Source organism: Equus caballus, chromosome 17, assembly GCF_041296265.1.
Source record: "Equus caballus isolate H_3958 breed thoroughbred chromosome 17, TB-T2T, whole genome shotgun sequence".
NCBI lineage: Eukaryota > Metazoa > Chordata > Mammalia > Perissodactyla > Equidae > Equus > Equus caballus.
In genome coordinates this window covers 66,689,473-66,706,360 of record NC_091700.1, presented here as the reverse complement: position 1 = coordinate 66,706,360, position 16,888 = coordinate 66,689,473, and the positions used below count along the sequence as shown (strand labels likewise).

General features: G+C 38.1%; 1 protein-coding gene across 1 annotated transcript in view; it reads left to right on the top strand.

The window, feature by feature from the left end:
* The window catches only part of MZT1 (mitotic spindle organizing protein 1), a 19,007-nt gene extending 2,119 nt beyond the window's left edge, over positions 1 to 16,888 (top strand). Inside the window, exons 2-3 of the mRNA XM_023621685.2 lie at positions 7,015 to 7,160; positions 14,826 to 16,888. Of these exons, the coding sequence (XP_023477453.1) occupies positions 7,015 to 7,160; positions 14,826 to 14,849 (170 nt within the window). The 3' untranslated portion in view covers positions 14,850 to 16,888. The remainder of the gene's footprint in view (positions 1 to 7,014; positions 7,161 to 14,825) is intronic.

Genomic DNA, 16,888 nt, shown 5'->3' with positions numbered 1-16,888 from the left:
GGGAAACAGTGACACCTGCACTGTAAATAAGTGACCATACACTGAACTGAAAAAGGCCTAAATGCAGTCCTGTATAATCCTACCTTCCTCCGCCCTCTTCCCCAGAAATAACACTTTAGCTTGCCCAAGGGGCTGGGCTGACCTACTCAAACATCATTATTATTTGAAATTCTGGTTTTTTTAGATTTTATTTTTTAATTTTTTTATTGGTTAACAGTGGTTTATAACATTATATAAATTTCAGGTGTACGTCGTTATATTGAAATTCTGTTAATGTGGGGTTTCACTGTTCTTAAATCTATGCATGAGAACCTAACTGGTGTCCAAAACTTTTTGAGTCTAACTACCCTCCTTCAAGATCTTGTGTATTTCTCCTCATCCTCTTCCTTCCTTCCTTCCTCCCATCCCTATTAGAGTCAGCTAACAGTGATTTAATCTTTTGTAGTGGGTGTCAGTGATTTGCAAGGATTGTAGAATATTGTGAAATGAAAGGATTTTGACAAAGACACTTCAGACAGGGAGGAAGCGGTGGACTGACTTTATCTGCAAAGATCACTCTGAAAGGAACCTGATCCTAGCCCTAATCTATTGCCTAAGATGTTCTACTTTTCACTCAGATCCTCAACATTCTCTCTCTACATTCCCTCTTTAAAATGTCAGGCTCTTTCAACTACCTCTCTCTCCCCTCCAGTGTACTCTGTTGCCTTTTTTGCTTTTCAGCGTTTTGAAATTTTAGATACTCTTTATTGATAGATTCATACTTAAATTATTTTCTTATATTCTAGAATTTTCCTTATCCCTCTAATTTTTTACTACTAGTAATTATGTTTTTGACAATTACGATAAAAATATACCTCTCCCTTACTAGAGGCTTCAGTGTAATACTACTTTATATATCAGGTAGTAAGCTAGAAAAAGGAGTTAAGAGAGTCCACTGTGTACGGGGCAGGGTCAGCAAAACATGTATAGTTCATGCTCCCACCTAGTTGCTCATGTGAGAAAGAAACCTGGGAGTCAGTCTTGCTTTCTCTCACCTCACCTCTCTCCTCTTCTTCACTAAGCCCTTTCAGTTCTTCACTCATCTCAGATTTGACCACTTGTCTTAATCTCTCCTCTCCACACTGCCCGCCACTCTTTGACCAGAGTTGCAGTAATTTAGCTGAACTCCCTCTCCACGTCTTCTACCCCTTTCCAATAGCCATTCCGTATTATGCAGCCAGTCTTTTAAAAATGAAAATCTGGGGGCTGGCCCCGTGGCTGAGTGGTTAAGTTCGCGCGCTCCGCTGCAGGCGGCCCAGTGTTTCGTTGGTTCGAATCCTGGGCGCGGACATGGCACTGCTCATCAAACCACGCTGAGGCGGCATCCCACATGCCACAACTAGAAGGACCCACAACGAAGAATATACAACTATGTACTGGGGGGCTTTGGGGAGAAAAAAGGAAAAAATAAAATCTTTAAAAAAAAAAAAAATGAAAATCTGATTTTGTCGCGCTTCCATTTTATATCTTCTAATAGCTTCCCAAAGTTCTAAAATCTTCAGTAGGGTCTTAGTGGATTTTCATGTCTGCCTCAGCTCATATTTATCCCTGTTGATCCCCTGTAATTACATTTCCTTCACATGAGTCCCTCCGATCTGTGAACTTAGCAGTTTCTCTCCAGCATGGGAACTTTTGCACAAGCTATTTTCTTGGCTCCTATCTTTGCCGTTCCTCCTGCCTCCACATTACTAAGGTTGGTTTCTATTCACCCTTGAAGACTAAGCTTAACTATCACTTCTTCAGACAAGTCTTTTTAAGCACTGTGTCCTTTACAACTAGGTAAGATACTTTTGTCATTTGTTTTGGAAGTATGCTATTCTTTTCCTTTATTTTACTTATCATAACTGGAATCAGTTATAATTTTATGGTCTGTCTCTTCTAGGTTATAGTGTCCATGAGAACTGGGACCATATCTATCTTGTTCACAGCTACATTTCCAGCAGTAGTGTAGTATGCACAAAATACATACAGGTACCAGTTACACAGTAGACACTATGGAAATACTTATTGACTACAGACAGTTTGTGATGTTAGGAAGTAAAGATCAATGTGAATTTTAAAAGAAAGCTTTCAGGAAGAAACACTAGGTGGACCTGAAAGACGGCATGGAATTATATGGAGGGTAGAGAAAAGGCAGAGGAGAAAAGCATGAACAAAGGCATCATTTACAGATAGGGCTCTACCATGAGGAGAAGACTGGAGAGAGGAGAATTTGTCAGGAACAGTTAATAGCGATGGTGACAATGGTGGTAATGCTAGAGAGTTGGGATCGGATCAGAATATGGGCTGGTTATCTGTTGCTGCATAACAAATGACCCCAAACTTAGTGACATAAAACAACAAAAATTACTTCCCTTGCACAGTTCTGGGTGTCGATCAGGCTCATCTATGTAGTCCTCTCTAAGGGTGTCCACGTGTTGCAGTTAGTGCTGAGCTGGAGTCATCTCAAAGCTTCCTCACTCACCTATGTACCAGTTGATGCTGGCTCTTAGCTGGGCCCTCAGCAGGAGCTGTTGTCTGGAACATGTGGGCTTCCTCACAGTTGGAGGCTGGGCTCCAAGGGAGAGTGTCTCAACAGAGAGCCAGAAGAAGCTGTATTATAGCGTTTTTAAACCTAGCCTCAGAAGTCGTGCAGTGTCACTCTTGAGAGACGCAGTCTGCCATGAGCCCCGAGCATACCTGCACATTCTTGTTCTGAATGCCAAGAATGCAAGGCCCTGACTGCTTCTTCCGCCTGCTGTTTCTCACGGTTGTGTTTACAGTGAGCGACAGTGAGAGATGAGGTAACATCTGCCTCCACATAGAGAGTAGGCTTGCTGTTTGCTGTAAAAGTAGGAATTTCCTCAGCTCATTGTTCTTCAGCTGTGAAGATGGTCTGTCAGTATAATGCATTACCTCACTAGGTCAAAGGAGGAAAGCTACCTGGTCATCCAGTGGTTGATGAACAGGTATTGAAAAGACTCAACATTTTTTCCTGATTTTAAAGTCTTAGCAAAAGAAAACAGTACATTTTTAACATGCTAAAGGATAACTATATGAAACCAATGTCATCCATAACATTAATGTTAAATACATTCTAAATAAAATTGGAAATACCTGCTTTTACTGCTTTGTTTTAAACATTGATATGAAAGGTTTAGCAAATAGCACAGGAGAAGAGAAAGAGACTATTGAAAAGGACATAAAACTTATTTGTAGGTAAAATGATTATCTGACTGGAAAACACAAGAGAATCCACTGAAAAATTGTTCAAGGCTTCAGTAGAATACATTAGGGTGGCTGGCTACAAAACAAAAAGTAATATCCTAGAGTATCAGCACTAACCACTTAGAATATGCAAGAGTGAGGTAGAAGGCCATTTATGGAAACAATCAGAACTAAAAATTAAAGAAATTGAACTATCAAAATTGATGAGTAAGCACTTACTGAAAATTGTTATTCCAAGCATATAAAAATGACAGGAAATAATACTAAAATACAATTATCAATATAGCGATGTTCAAAAACAAGAAAGGGAAGTCTCCATTGAAGAGAGAGAATGAGGTTTTCCCTAAAGAAAGGAGCAGATGGGAACCACAGCAGGGGATAGGGAGTGACACCTGATGAAGCGTGCTGCCCCGTCTCAGTGAAGCTGGGGCCAGAAATGTGCCATCTGCCACAGTCAGGGATGGAGAAGCACCGTGCATGTCTCTTGTGGGTCTGGAGCCAGGATGATCCAGAAGATTGAGGCCAGTGTGAGACTTTGCATCCAAGAACACATCACTGATGCAGGACATCCAAGAAAAATCCCCTGTGGAATATCAGCTTTCAGCCAAAAATCACAAAGCACCTAAAGTAGATTAAAAAAATAGGGGCCAGCCCGGTGGCACAGTGTTAAGTTCGCATATTCCGCTTTGGCGGCCCAGGGTCTGCTGGTTCAGATCCCAGGTGTGGAGATGGCACTGCACATCAAGCCATGCTGTGGCAGGCGTCCCACATATAAAGTAGAGGAAGATGGGCACGGATGTTAGCTCAGGGCCAGTCTTCCTCAGCAAAAAGGCGGATTGGTAGCCGATGTTAGCTCAGGGCTGATCTTTCTCAAAAAAAATAACAAAAAATAGCTAACATGAAAAATAAATGAGAGAGAAAGTAGTAGTAATAGCTAATTATTTTACTGAGTACTGCCATATGCTAAACATTATTCTAAGTGTGCCCTTTAATCCTCACAACAACCTATAAAATAAGTACTGTTGTCATCCCCATTTTACAGAATGGTGAAATAAAAGCACAGAGAGGTTACATTGCCTACTAAATAATGAAAGTGGAATTTGAACCCAGGTAGTCTGGCTCTAGAGAGCACTCTCTTAACTGCTCTCTTTTGCTGTTTGCTCACACTTAAAGAACCAGAAATCTCAAAAATAGGTTAAGATAAGAATGTAGTCTGAAATAGATAAAGGCAAAAGAACACCACAAAATAAGAAGGGGTTAAAAACAAACATTTAGCTATGAAATAAACATGATTATGGTGGGAAATTAGAAATCTTAAAATAGAGTTATTGAAACAAACTCAGCAGATAATGTGAATAACAGCCTGCATATAATTAAAGAGCAAAGTAGTAGTATGTTGGAATAGCAAAACTGAAGAAATGAAAATGAGAAGGATTGTCAGCTTTCAGCCAAGATGGAATAAGAGGGATGGGATTTACCCTCCTACCTGAAACAAACCAACCAACCCAGGCAAAACATGCAGAACAAGGGTTTTTTAAGACACTGGACTTCAGGCAACGAAGGACAGTGATCCCTAGAGACAGGAAACAAATGGTACTTGCCCCAGCTTGCTGCCTTCGGAGAGTTTCCAGGCCACAATGCAGTGAGGGGAGAGGGGAACCCAGGCAGAACCTGGTGGAGACCCTGATTTGAGCAGAAGGAGCTTAGAGTCCAGGGGGACCAAGGAAAGTAGTTTCAAAGACAGAGTATCTGAGAAGAAGGAGCTGCATCGAGAGAGAATTTTGGAGATCTGCAGAAGGGTCCCCCTCAAGTATTCAGCAGAGCATTGATTAGCACATGTGTGCGAGGAAAGTACCGGCCAAGCTGGAGAAAGAACCATTTGAAAGGATTAGGGGGAACACTACACCATTCTCACACAGGACTGAGAATACTGCCTGTATCTACCAGCCAGAATGGAAAACCTTGTTCATGAGACATTGGGTAGGGTACGCAAGAAGATCTTAGTTGAGTGATGGGTAATAATTAGCCCTGCACTAAACAAGGCTCTGGTCCTTGCTAATAAATCTTCAAAGACCTGAAAGGATCAAATTGTTTCCAGATAACTACTTCTCATTACAAAGCTCAAGAATCTGTACAGAAATAGAAAAATATCCAGCACCCAACGAGATAAAGTTCACAATGTTTGGCATCCAATAAAAACTTATTAGGTATGCAAAGCAGGAAAATACAACCCATGATGAGAAAAATTCACTGAGTTGAAACAGACCTAAAATTGACACAGACATTAGGTTTAGCAGACAAATACATTGGAACTGTACTCCATCTGTGCAAAAAGTTAAGACATGGAAGACATTTTTAAGAAGACTCAAACTGAACTTCTAGAAATGAAAGTGAGTGTCTGAAATGAAAAAATGGGAAGGGCCCATCTCATGATCATCATAAATATTAAGTTTTCAGAAGGACTTAGACTTAAATTAATGGAAGACTTAATATTGTTAACTTGTCCGTTTGTCCCAAAATAATACGTAGTTTTCATGCAATTCAAATCAGAATTGAAATGGAATTTGTTTTTGGAATCCATCAAAATTTTTAAGTTCACCTAGAGAATAAAAGGGCTTTTGATAATGAAAGTTAACAAAAGTATCTTTAACCTACTACATACAATATAAAGTTAGTAATTAAAATTGTTTCTCTGACAAAAGACATGTAACAAATACATAGGTATATGGGAATTTAATATATGATAAAGGTGACATCTTAATTGAGCTGTAAAAGGAAAGATTATCCAATAAATAGTATTAGGGCAACTGACATTCTGGAAGGAAAAGTTAGAGATTCTATCTTCCACCCAAACTCCAGAGAGTTAAATATTTAAATGTTTATGGAGGGGGGAAAATAAACTTTAAAATGCTGGAAGAGAATACTAGTGAATAATTATATAATCTTTGCATGGGGAATAACTTTCTAGGCATGATGCCGAGGGAAAATGATGCAGGAAACAACAGAAAACATGTTGACCATTCACTTAAAAATTCTAAACACATTCTAAACAAAGTGTAATGGAGCGATGTATTTACATCCTGTGCTTGTCTATGCTAGTGCTTCTCATGTCAGAGACAGATACTTTTATAAACTGTAATAAAATGAAATACTATAAAAATGAGGTTAAAAAATATAAGCTTTCATTGATATACTTAGAGTCAACAAACATGATTACTCTGTCGAATTGTAGAAGTTTCTAAAAACTTTTAAGACCTTAAATATGCATATTACTGATTGAGCAGTTCCACTTCTAGGAATTTATCCTAATAAAATTTAGTATGTACAGATGCTTATCACATTATTTTAATGGAAACATAAGACCCACCCAACCCTTAAAATAGTAGAGAGGTTAAGTGATGTGTGGTGTTTCCTTAAGTGGAATGTTATGTGACTAATGAAATTGCGTGGTAAAAGAATACTAAAAAGTAAGGAAATGTTCAGGATAATCTTGATTATGATACACGAATTTTAGAAAGATATTAAAGGAGAGGTAGAATATAAACCAAGATGTAAACAGCAGTTATGAGGAAGGAGGTTGTAAGTTTATTTGTAAGTTTCTAGAGCTAAGTAAGGGCAAGACAGTATTACATGCCAGTTTCCACATCCAGCAATACTATGCTAGTTCTTTTGGTATAGTGCAGTATTACATTAATTAAAAACAAAAGTATTATGTGCAGATTTTAAAAGGTAAGATTCTGTTTTTAAAATTCTCTGTCTTTTTTTCAGTTTTGCTGGAGATTTCAAGAATTTTGAATACTGGCTTAGATATGGAAACTCTGTCTATTTGTGTACGGCTTTGTGAACAAGGAATTAACCCCGAAGCTTTATCATCAGTTATTAAGGAACTTCGCAAGGCCACTGAAGCACTCAAGGTAGAGATTTTTTTTTTAGTAAACTCTAAATATATAAAGATGCATTCGTTTAGAAAATGGTTAATGATGAAGTTATCTGAAAGATCCTAAACATTATTAAACTAGCTTCTATCACCATCAGGAGGAATTCTGAAGACCAGGAGCTTAGCATATGTTCAGATCACAAAAATTGCTACTGTCATGGACCATGTTGTCTTTTCCCAGAAGTCTCCAACTGTGTTTAGAATTTTCTTTGTGTTGTGGGTAAAATTGTGTCCACCCCAAAAAAGATATGCTCAAGTCTGATACCTGGGAATGTGACCTTATTTGGCAATAGTGTATTTTCATGTGGAATCAAATTAGGATGAGATCATAATGGGTTAATGACTGATGTCCTTATAAGACAAGGGAAATTTAGACAGATACACAAAGAGAGCTCCATGTGGAGTCGCAGACACACAGGAGAGAATGCCGTATGAAGACAGAGACAGAGATTGGAGTGATGGCGTCTACAAGCCAAAGAAGGTGAAAGGTTGTCGGCAGCCGCCAGAAGCTAGAAGAGGAAAGAAGGATCCTCTGCTAGAGCCTTCAGAGAGAGGATGGCCTTGCTGACACCTTGATTTTGGGCTTCTGCCTCCAGAACCGTGAGAATAGATTTCTGTTTTAAGGCACCCAGTTTGTGGTACTTTGTTATGGCAGCGCTGGGAATCTAATACAGATTTACTACTGGGGAGTGGAGTGCTGCTGTAAGAAATACCTAAAAATGTGCGAGTGGCTTTGGAATTGGGTAATGGATGGAGATTGGAAAGTTTTAAGGCACTTGATAGAAAAAGTCTGGATGGCCTTGAAGAGACTGTTGTTAGAACTATGGCTGTTAAAGGTGATTCTGGTGAGAGCTCAGAAAGAAGAGAAGAGCTATAGTGAAAACCTCAGTCGTCTTAGGTAATATGTATACCATTATGAACAGAATCTTGCTGGAAATATGAACATTAAAGGTGCTCCTGGTGAGGTCTCAGATGGAAATGAGGAACATGTTATTGGACACTGGAGGAAAGGCTGTCCTTGCTATAATGTGACAGAGCACTTGGCTGAATTACGTCCTACTGTTGGAAGGAAAATACAACTTGTAAGCAGTAAACTTGGATATTTAGCTGAGAAAGTTTCCAAACAAAGTGTGTTAAGTACAGACTCATTTCTTTTTGCTGCTTATAGTAAAATGTAAGAGGAATGAGAAATTGAGGACGGAACTGGTAAGCAGAAAGGAACCAGCACGCACTTTGGAAAATTCTCAGCCTATCTGGATAGTATGCTCTGGAGAGAAGGCCAAGAGTGGGCAACCTTTTGGTGAAGAGATTACGTGTGTTTCTCATAGATGTAGTCAGCCATCTCAGCACGAAACAATGCCAACTTGGAATGAAAGGGACCGGTACGGGACGAAATGAAGGAAGGCTGTCAGACTTCTGGGATTCTCTAGGCAGGAAACTGGCTGATAGAGTTACCCAGCTGTGAACATGTATTTATCTTTCAAGAAAAGGGAAGAATGACTCAGAGTGGCTCAGAGACCAGGGAACTGCTGAGGCAATTAGGTTGCACTGCCAACATGGGCCCAAAGGACCACCGTTTTTCAGATTCAAATTCACTGCGTTTTAATTGCTGAGATTGGGAACAGGAAAAGTGTTGTGTTCCTTCTCTTGCTTGCACACACTGATTTACAATCTTGGGTGATTTTATCATTCCATTTGCAATAACATGGATGGACCTTGAGAGAATTATGTTAAGTGAAATAAGCCAGCAAGAGAAAGATAATCTGTGTATGACCACTCATATGAGGAATTTAAAACTATGGACCAAGAACAGTTCAGTGGATACCAGGGGAAAGGTTGGGTGGGGGTGGGCACAAAGGGTGAAGTGGTGCACCTACAACATGACTGACAAACATTAATGTACAATTGAAATTTCACAAGATTGTAACCTATCAATAACTCAATAAAAAAAAAAATGGGTGATTTTATTTCAAAGGTTAGATAGCACTAAGTTACCATGAATACTGAAACTTCAAGTTAGTCCTTAAAACTTGGTCAAGAAGAAAATGGCTTCTCTCTAGTCCTTTTTCTTTGAGGAAACAGAACTATTGTAAAACAGGTAGATTATCCATCTCAGATTAAGTTACACTCCAGTAAGTTCCAGTGATTTAGATTGCTGGTTTCATGCTTTTTAAAACTTTTTAATTTATAAATCTAATACAAAAAGGTAAACAAAGCACATTTACAGACCAAAAGTTTATCTTGAAGAGAATATCCATACAGTTCTCATTGCCAGCACCCTAAAAGTTCCCTTGTGCCCCCTCCATCGCTCACCTCACCTTCCTCCTGTCCTCTCCGGTAACTGCTTTCTTGATATTTATGGAGACTCTTACTTTTAACAGTTTTACTCAGCATCTCTCTCTCAGCACTGCAGTTTAATTTTATAAAATGTTTGAACTTGATATAATCAAAAGAAATCTTACAACAGTCTTTTTTTTTATGGGTTCTTTAATTTCACATTATGTTTGCAAGGTTCATTTATGTTGGGTGGAGCTGCAGTGCCTTCCTTTTCACTGTAATTGTAATAGTCATGTTTCATTGGACAGATAGACGATGGTTCATTTATTCTTTCTACTGCAAATGGATGTTCGGTTGTTCCAGTGTGGAAGCATAGTTGTCCATGTCTCATGATGCGTGTATGTGTGCATTTCTGTTGGGTGTGTATCTAGAAGTACAATTGGTGGATCTTAGGTTTTGTACGTCTTCAACTTGAATAGATAATCCCAAACTTCTTTCAGTAGTTGTATTTATACTCCCATCAGCAGCATATGAGTTTCCCTTGCTCTGTATCTTTGCCAATACTTATTATTGTGAGTCTTTTTCATTTTAGTCATTCTGGTGAGTGTGTGTGGGTTTCTCATGTGGTTTTATTTGCATTTCTCTGAGTACAAATCAGGGTGAATGCATTTTCACATGGTTTGGGCCATTTTCTATTGTGAGAGATCTTTTTTTTTTTTTTTTTTTAAAGATTTTATTATTTCCTTTTTTCCCCAAAGCCCCCCAGTACATAGTTGTATATTCTTCGTTGTGGGTTCTTCTAGTTGTGGTATGTGGGACGCTGCCTCAGCGTGGTCTGATGAGCAGTGCCATGTCCGTGCACAGGATTCAAACCAATGAAACACTGGGCTGCCTGCAGCGGAGCGCACGAACTTAACCACTCGGCCACGGGGCCAGCCCCCGAGAGATCTTTTTAAGTAGCTTGCCTACTTTTCTGGGTTGTCCTTTTCTTTTTTGTTGGTAGTCTTTTTTTTTTTAAAGATTGGCACCTGAGCTAACATCTGTTGCCAATCCTCTTTTTTTTTTCCTTCTTCCTCTCCCCAAGGCCCCTCAGGACATGGCTGTATACTCTAGTTGTGAGTGCCTCCAGTTGTGTTTTGTGGGACGCCACCTCAGCACGGCTTGATGAGCGGTGCCATGTCTGCGCCCAGGATCCGAACCGGTGAAACCATGGGCTGCTGAAGCAGAGCACACGAACTTAACCACTCAGCCATAGGGCCAGCCCCAGTTGGTGGTCTTTAGATATTCTAGATATGAACCCTTTGTCAGATGTACGTGTAAGGTTTCTAATTTTTTAAATCACATTTTTTGAATAATTATAAAAACTATCTAAATTTCCTATTTCTTTTTAAACTCACAATTCCTGCTTTCATGTGATAGAAAAATAACTGAATAATAAGAATAGCTGGTATTTATGAGTACTCTCCTTTTTCCAAACTCTGTGCACCAAAGGCGTTCCTTACGTTATTTCCTCCATAGTGCCAACAGTGATGTGTACTGCACCACCGTTAGTAGTTTACTGCGGAGGAAACTGGAGCTTATGGAGCTAACTTCTCCCAGAGACTTGGAGATAAGTAGTTGAGCCAGGATTTGAACTTGGACTGTCTGACTTCAGAGTTGTTAATCACTAAGTTTCCACTTACAATAAGTTCTAAAAAGTATCTGAGCCTGCTATTTAAGAAAGATGAAATGGTGATTATAAGTGGAACAGTTAAAGGACTGTAGCATGGGAACGTTTCTGACTTAGTATTTTCTCATAGCCCTGTTGACAAAAATAAGTAGCATATAGTTTTTCATCAATAAATTTCTAAAATTCTAATGGAAGAGGATTTATTTAATGCACATCTTCCAGAGCTGCAAGAATTTTTGTTCTTTATGCTGGAATTTGAAAGAGAATAGGGAGGCAGAATAGGGAGAGATTTTTGCATTGTAATGCAGTTTGAGTGCTATGAAGAAACCAGAGGCAAATAACCTAGCTGGAGCAGGTGCGAGAGAAACTGACAGAGTGTTTTGGCATAGTATTTTCTTAGACAAAATAAAACCCAAGGTATTAGGAGATTCAGAATGACCTATTTAACATAGCTTCCACAGCTTTGAGCATACTAGTTATTCCACATCTGGTAGACCATAGTTAGATACGGGAGACAAAATCAATAAGATGAACAGAATCAAAAAATGTTGCTCCTTTGAGTGCAAGATCAGTCTCCCCCCCCCCACACACACAAAACCTCTTAAAAGGCATTTCTCCCACAATCTAAAACCAGTCTACCAGTATCTCATTAAAACTAGGCAGAGAGGAGATCCTGAAAAGTTCCTAGCAAAGAAGAAAAATGTTAATTAGAACTTTTCTTGTTCTCTTTAATTTTTGAAATCTATATAATTTGTATTTAAAAATATACTCATAATTTTAAAATATTTAAATCAGAAAATACAAAGAAGGAAACATACAGGATCACTCAAGAGAGGCCGTCCTCAGCAGCCTAGTGGTTAAGGTCATTGTGCTTTGCTTCAGCAGCCTGGGTTCACTTCCCAGGTGTGCACCTACACCACTCGTCTGTCAGTGGCCACGCTGTGGTGGCAGCTCACATACGAAAAAAAGGAAGGTTTGCAGCAGATGTTAGCTTAGGGCAAATCTAACTCAGAAAAAAAAAATCACCCAAGAGATAACCAGTGATAATATTTGGTGAACATGATTCTAGATAGTTTCATGCTACTTTAAAAATAAAAATGTTATACTTAATTTCATTGAATTAAAAAAGAAGAACCTTCCTCAGGTTGCTTCTCTCCAGATTAAAGTCGCTCCTCTCTTAACTGCTCTGTTGGGTGGGGTTGGGGGCTAGTAGGTTCAGAACTGCGCTGAGCCGCACCTGTCTTTCTTTGCCTACCCCTTTAAATTTTATAAGCATGGGGTAGCTCTCCATTTTTTGTTTGGTTGCTGTTAATGATTTTTTCTCATTTTTTGTTTATTTCTTTTGGTACTAAAAATAGGGTAAGGAGACGGGGCTGGCCCCGTGGCTGAGTGGTTAAATTCGCGCGCTGTGCTGCAGGCGGCTCAGTGTTTCGTTGGTTTGAATCCTGGGCACAGACATGGCACTGCTCATCAAACCACGCTGAGGCAGCGTCCCACATGCCACAACTAGAAGGACCCACAATGAAGAATATACAACTATGTACTGGGGGGCTTTGGGGAGAAAAAGGAAACAAAAATAAAATCTTTGATAAAAATAGGGTAAGGAGAAACTGTTCCTGCTGCATTCTGCTATTTTTACCTAGAAATCCTAGTAATTAGAACTTAATTGTGTGGTACTATCTCTGTTTTAGATTGTGTAAAATCTAAGTCAAGGACATCATGAAATGTTGTGAGGAACTTTTGGTCTGAAACATCTGGTTTTTCCTTTTGTTCTTTAACTCTGTGGGAAATTGTAATAATCTTTTTGTGCATTATTTTGCCTTTCTCTTTTACAGATTTGTATATTGATATCACTGAAATCATTTATGGTAAAAGCAGCTAGTTATGTGTCGCCCAGTTAGATACGTTTCTTAACAGCAGTGGATAGGTTGCCGTATGTGTATCTCCCACAGCTTAAATAGGACTGTTCATTAGGTGCGTTTTTAAAAAAGCAGAATTTATTTGTATGAATGATTCTTTCATGATCTCTGGATTTTTGTATTGTCTCGTCAGTGCTAGTATTTGTGTGTAAGCAGTCATTTACATATTGTGATTTCAGAAATTCTGGGCAAAACCGACTTCCTTGTATCGTCTGCTTTCCTGCCAGGGTGTCCTGAGTTAGACTCTGGTTGTGTTCCTGCGCGCTGAGCCTTGCCCTTTCTCTTGCAGCTGCCCTGTACTTTCGCTGGTATCTTAGGGTGATGATGTATCTCCTCACTGTGTAGGAGGGTCTCCTGCAGCATGAGGACACTCGAGCTGTGGAATTTGGAGTTGGGAGAGAAATCAAGGATTGAGTCCCCTGTCCCCACTCATCCCCCTCAAAGGATGGAATAAACTTACTCATAAAAGGAAAGTTTGGAAGAGAAGACTACTAAAGTTGGTTTTCCCCAGGGCCAGTGCTTATACATTTTTATAATGTTTAATGGCAATGTGGTAACTATATAGTTCTCTAGGATGCCATTGCTGTCCTTTCAAATAGGAAGTATTTCTGCATTCATATAACATGAATGCTGCAAAGGTTGGTGGCTTACTTAGTTTAAATGCAAATACTTGTTTCATTGTATCTTGGAGGAGAACCTTTAAAATTAGTATGAAAATAGAATGAGAAAAGACATTAAAGTTAAATTGCATTAGTTAGGATATTTTAATTTTGAAAAAATTCTAAAATTGTGTATGTTATTTCAAGTTTTCTTTGAAGTAGACCATACCGAGAACGGGGTTAGGAAGAAGACAGAGTACTGAAGGGATGGGTGGCTCAAGCTAATCTAAGAATCTAGGAGGGTAGAAAGAAGTACGAAACCTTTAAGAACAAGGGAAATTTTTTTTCAAACTAGTTTCTAATTCTTGTAAATCCAAAGAAGGGAAAAGCTAGTTAGAATAGCCAACTATATAGAAAAACAAAGTAGGTTCCATTGACTGCAAGGAGAATGTTTCAGATTGGGTTGTCTACAGTTTTCTCAGTTTCTTCAGTGATTTTTCATGAAAGACCTCTGCAGTTAGACTAAACTTAAAAGCAGGTTTTAATTAGGAAGTTGAAATGTAAATGAATTAAAAGTTTACCATGTATTTCTAAAATTAAACTTATTTAAAATCATCATTTTCATATTGGGCCTTAAGAAATTTGATTGTTTAAATCCTTGTCTTCTAGAAATAAGTATCAGATCATTTACTGATGAATGATATGGTGTATGGGAATTTCTGTGGAATAATCAGGGAAGGCATAATGGTTGGTGATGGAGGTAAAGCAGGATTAGCCATGTGTTCCTTATTCCTTTTTTGCCCTTTTTTCTCCACCTTATAGCATAACAATTCTTAATCCTCTTTTCACACTATAGTGAAACATGCAGAAACAGGCAAAGTAATAAAGACTGTCTGGATAAGGTCTGCTATGGGTTAATTTTTCAAGTAGCAGTATATTCTTACATTAACTATATTATTTAAGATAGAAGAATTTTCTACTATTAGCCTAGCAATCAGTTCAAAAAGTAGTTCTAAGGTACTGCAAAAGGTGAAAGCCACTGTAGTCTCCTGATAAAAGTGGTTTGGTGTGGGGAGGGGGCTGTGGTTTATAGTGACAGTGCAGTATTGACAAATATATCTCTGTGGTGTCTCTTTTTCTATGGTTTTACTATAATGAATCTTACTTTCTTGTTCTAGGCTGCTGAAAATATGACAAGCTGACTTTCTGGAGAAATCCTGATGGGATATGTCAAGCTCTGCAGGAAGATTTGAAGATTGCATTGGAGTCAAGAATGTACAATGAAATTGCTGCATGCAGCAGTGTAGAAACATTTTCCTTTTTTAAAAGAATTATAAAACCATAGCTTTATAAATCAGTGGAAAGTGGCTTACAGCGAGAACTATCAGATGTGTTTATGTCACATCTTACTTTTTTTTTAACAGCTCTAGTGCTTTGGCATTGCTCTGTTCATATTGATGTGTTCCTTATTTATAGCTCTGATAGCTTTAATTTTCTAAGCAGTCTGTCCATCAGTTGTGCACGTCTCCTGTGCCTGGTTGAAGTACAGTGGAACCCATCAGTAGAAATGTAGTAATGACTTGTTGACATTTCCATTATAAACTTTCATTTTGAATTGTTTATGCATAATAACTCTGGATTTACGTTGTTTGGGGCTGAAAGTTGACAAAATTTCAGCCACCGTTTGTGAATTTTGGTTTAGATGCGTTATGTATATCAGAATCTTGTTTTTTATAAGAGCATGGAAAACATGTTGTAATCTGCTCTTTAACAAAGAATATTTAGTTTTTTAAACCCAGAGTTTGACTGGCAGTTAATAGTGAGAACCAGATTGTTTTTGTATTGATTTAAAAATAGAACTTTGAGAAACTTAGATTTTAAAAGTAGTGACTAGCTTATTAGCTTCGTTATTTATCATTTGAATCATTTAAATTTAATGAGAATATTAATTGAGCATGTTTTTCTTTCTAAGTTTTGTACTCTGTAAATGATGGCCTAAAAAACATAAAAGGAAACATTTCCAACATGCAAAATTCCTTTTTTACTTTTATTGCATAAAAATCAAGTGCTTCCCTAGTACATCCTGAGTGGTTATCTAGTAAGTCACTGAATAGGAGGTGTCTTTCAACAAGTATTTTAATATTTTCTGAAGGAATAAAGATTACAAGTCATTAAACAGAAATAATCAGATGTTCTGAAGCAAGAATTATAAATGTCTTTCTGAGATGATTTTTGTTTGTCATTATTTTAACCCTTAAAGTTTTAACTAGTTAAAGTAATGGTTCAAAATAAATTATAGAAAATTTAGGATAGTATTCATTCTGTTCCTGTAAGAGACTTTCAACAGAATATTTGTCCCAAGACTAGTACCGAGTTAATCTGATTTTGTTTCTTAAATTTTAGGCTTCGTTAGCTTCTGTTTAAATAACAGTACAAGCATTCACTCTTTAGCAGCATTTTTTACTGACAAACTGAAGTAGTTTTAAAAGGCTTAGTAAGGTTTAAATGGCAACCTTCTGTACTGCCATTTTTAAAAATCTAGTCTTTTGACTATTTTGACTTTTAAATGCATGGCATCTTTACCAAGTGCACTGGAAGGTTTATTATTGACAGAATTGGTTGGCAGACAATAATCACTTGTGATGTTATTTGTTTGATCATAAACACTGAAAATACTGCATGTTGTTATTTTTTTAAAGATTGGCACCTGAGCTAACATCTGTTGCCAATCTTTTTTTTTTTTCACTCCTCCTTCTCCCCAAAGACCCCCAGTACATAGTTGCATATTCTAGTTGTAGGTCGTTCTGGTTGTATTATGCGGGACGCTGCCTCAGCATAGCCTGATGAGCAGTGCCGTGTCCGCACCCAGGATCCAAACCGGCGAAACCCTGGACCGCTGAAGCAGAGCACTCGGCCTCGGGGCCAACACCTGCATGTTGTTATTTATAAAATCGTAAAGAGAACACTTTTGTCAAGCTCCACAATTTGCATTTACTCTTAGGCCATAAGAATATTTTTATTTATGACTTTTTGGATTAAGTTATTTATGTATGAAACAAAGCAGGAAAATATATTGAGAAGGAGTTGTGTTTACAGAGGACTTTAATGTGTTACATTTCAGAAATGTAAACCTATATTTTTAATGCATACTTAAGTAATATTTAAGGAAACCAAACAAAGTAATGATGAAATCAGTGTTGTACGTGTTGTCAGTGACAAAAATAAAACCATTTTGGTGGTA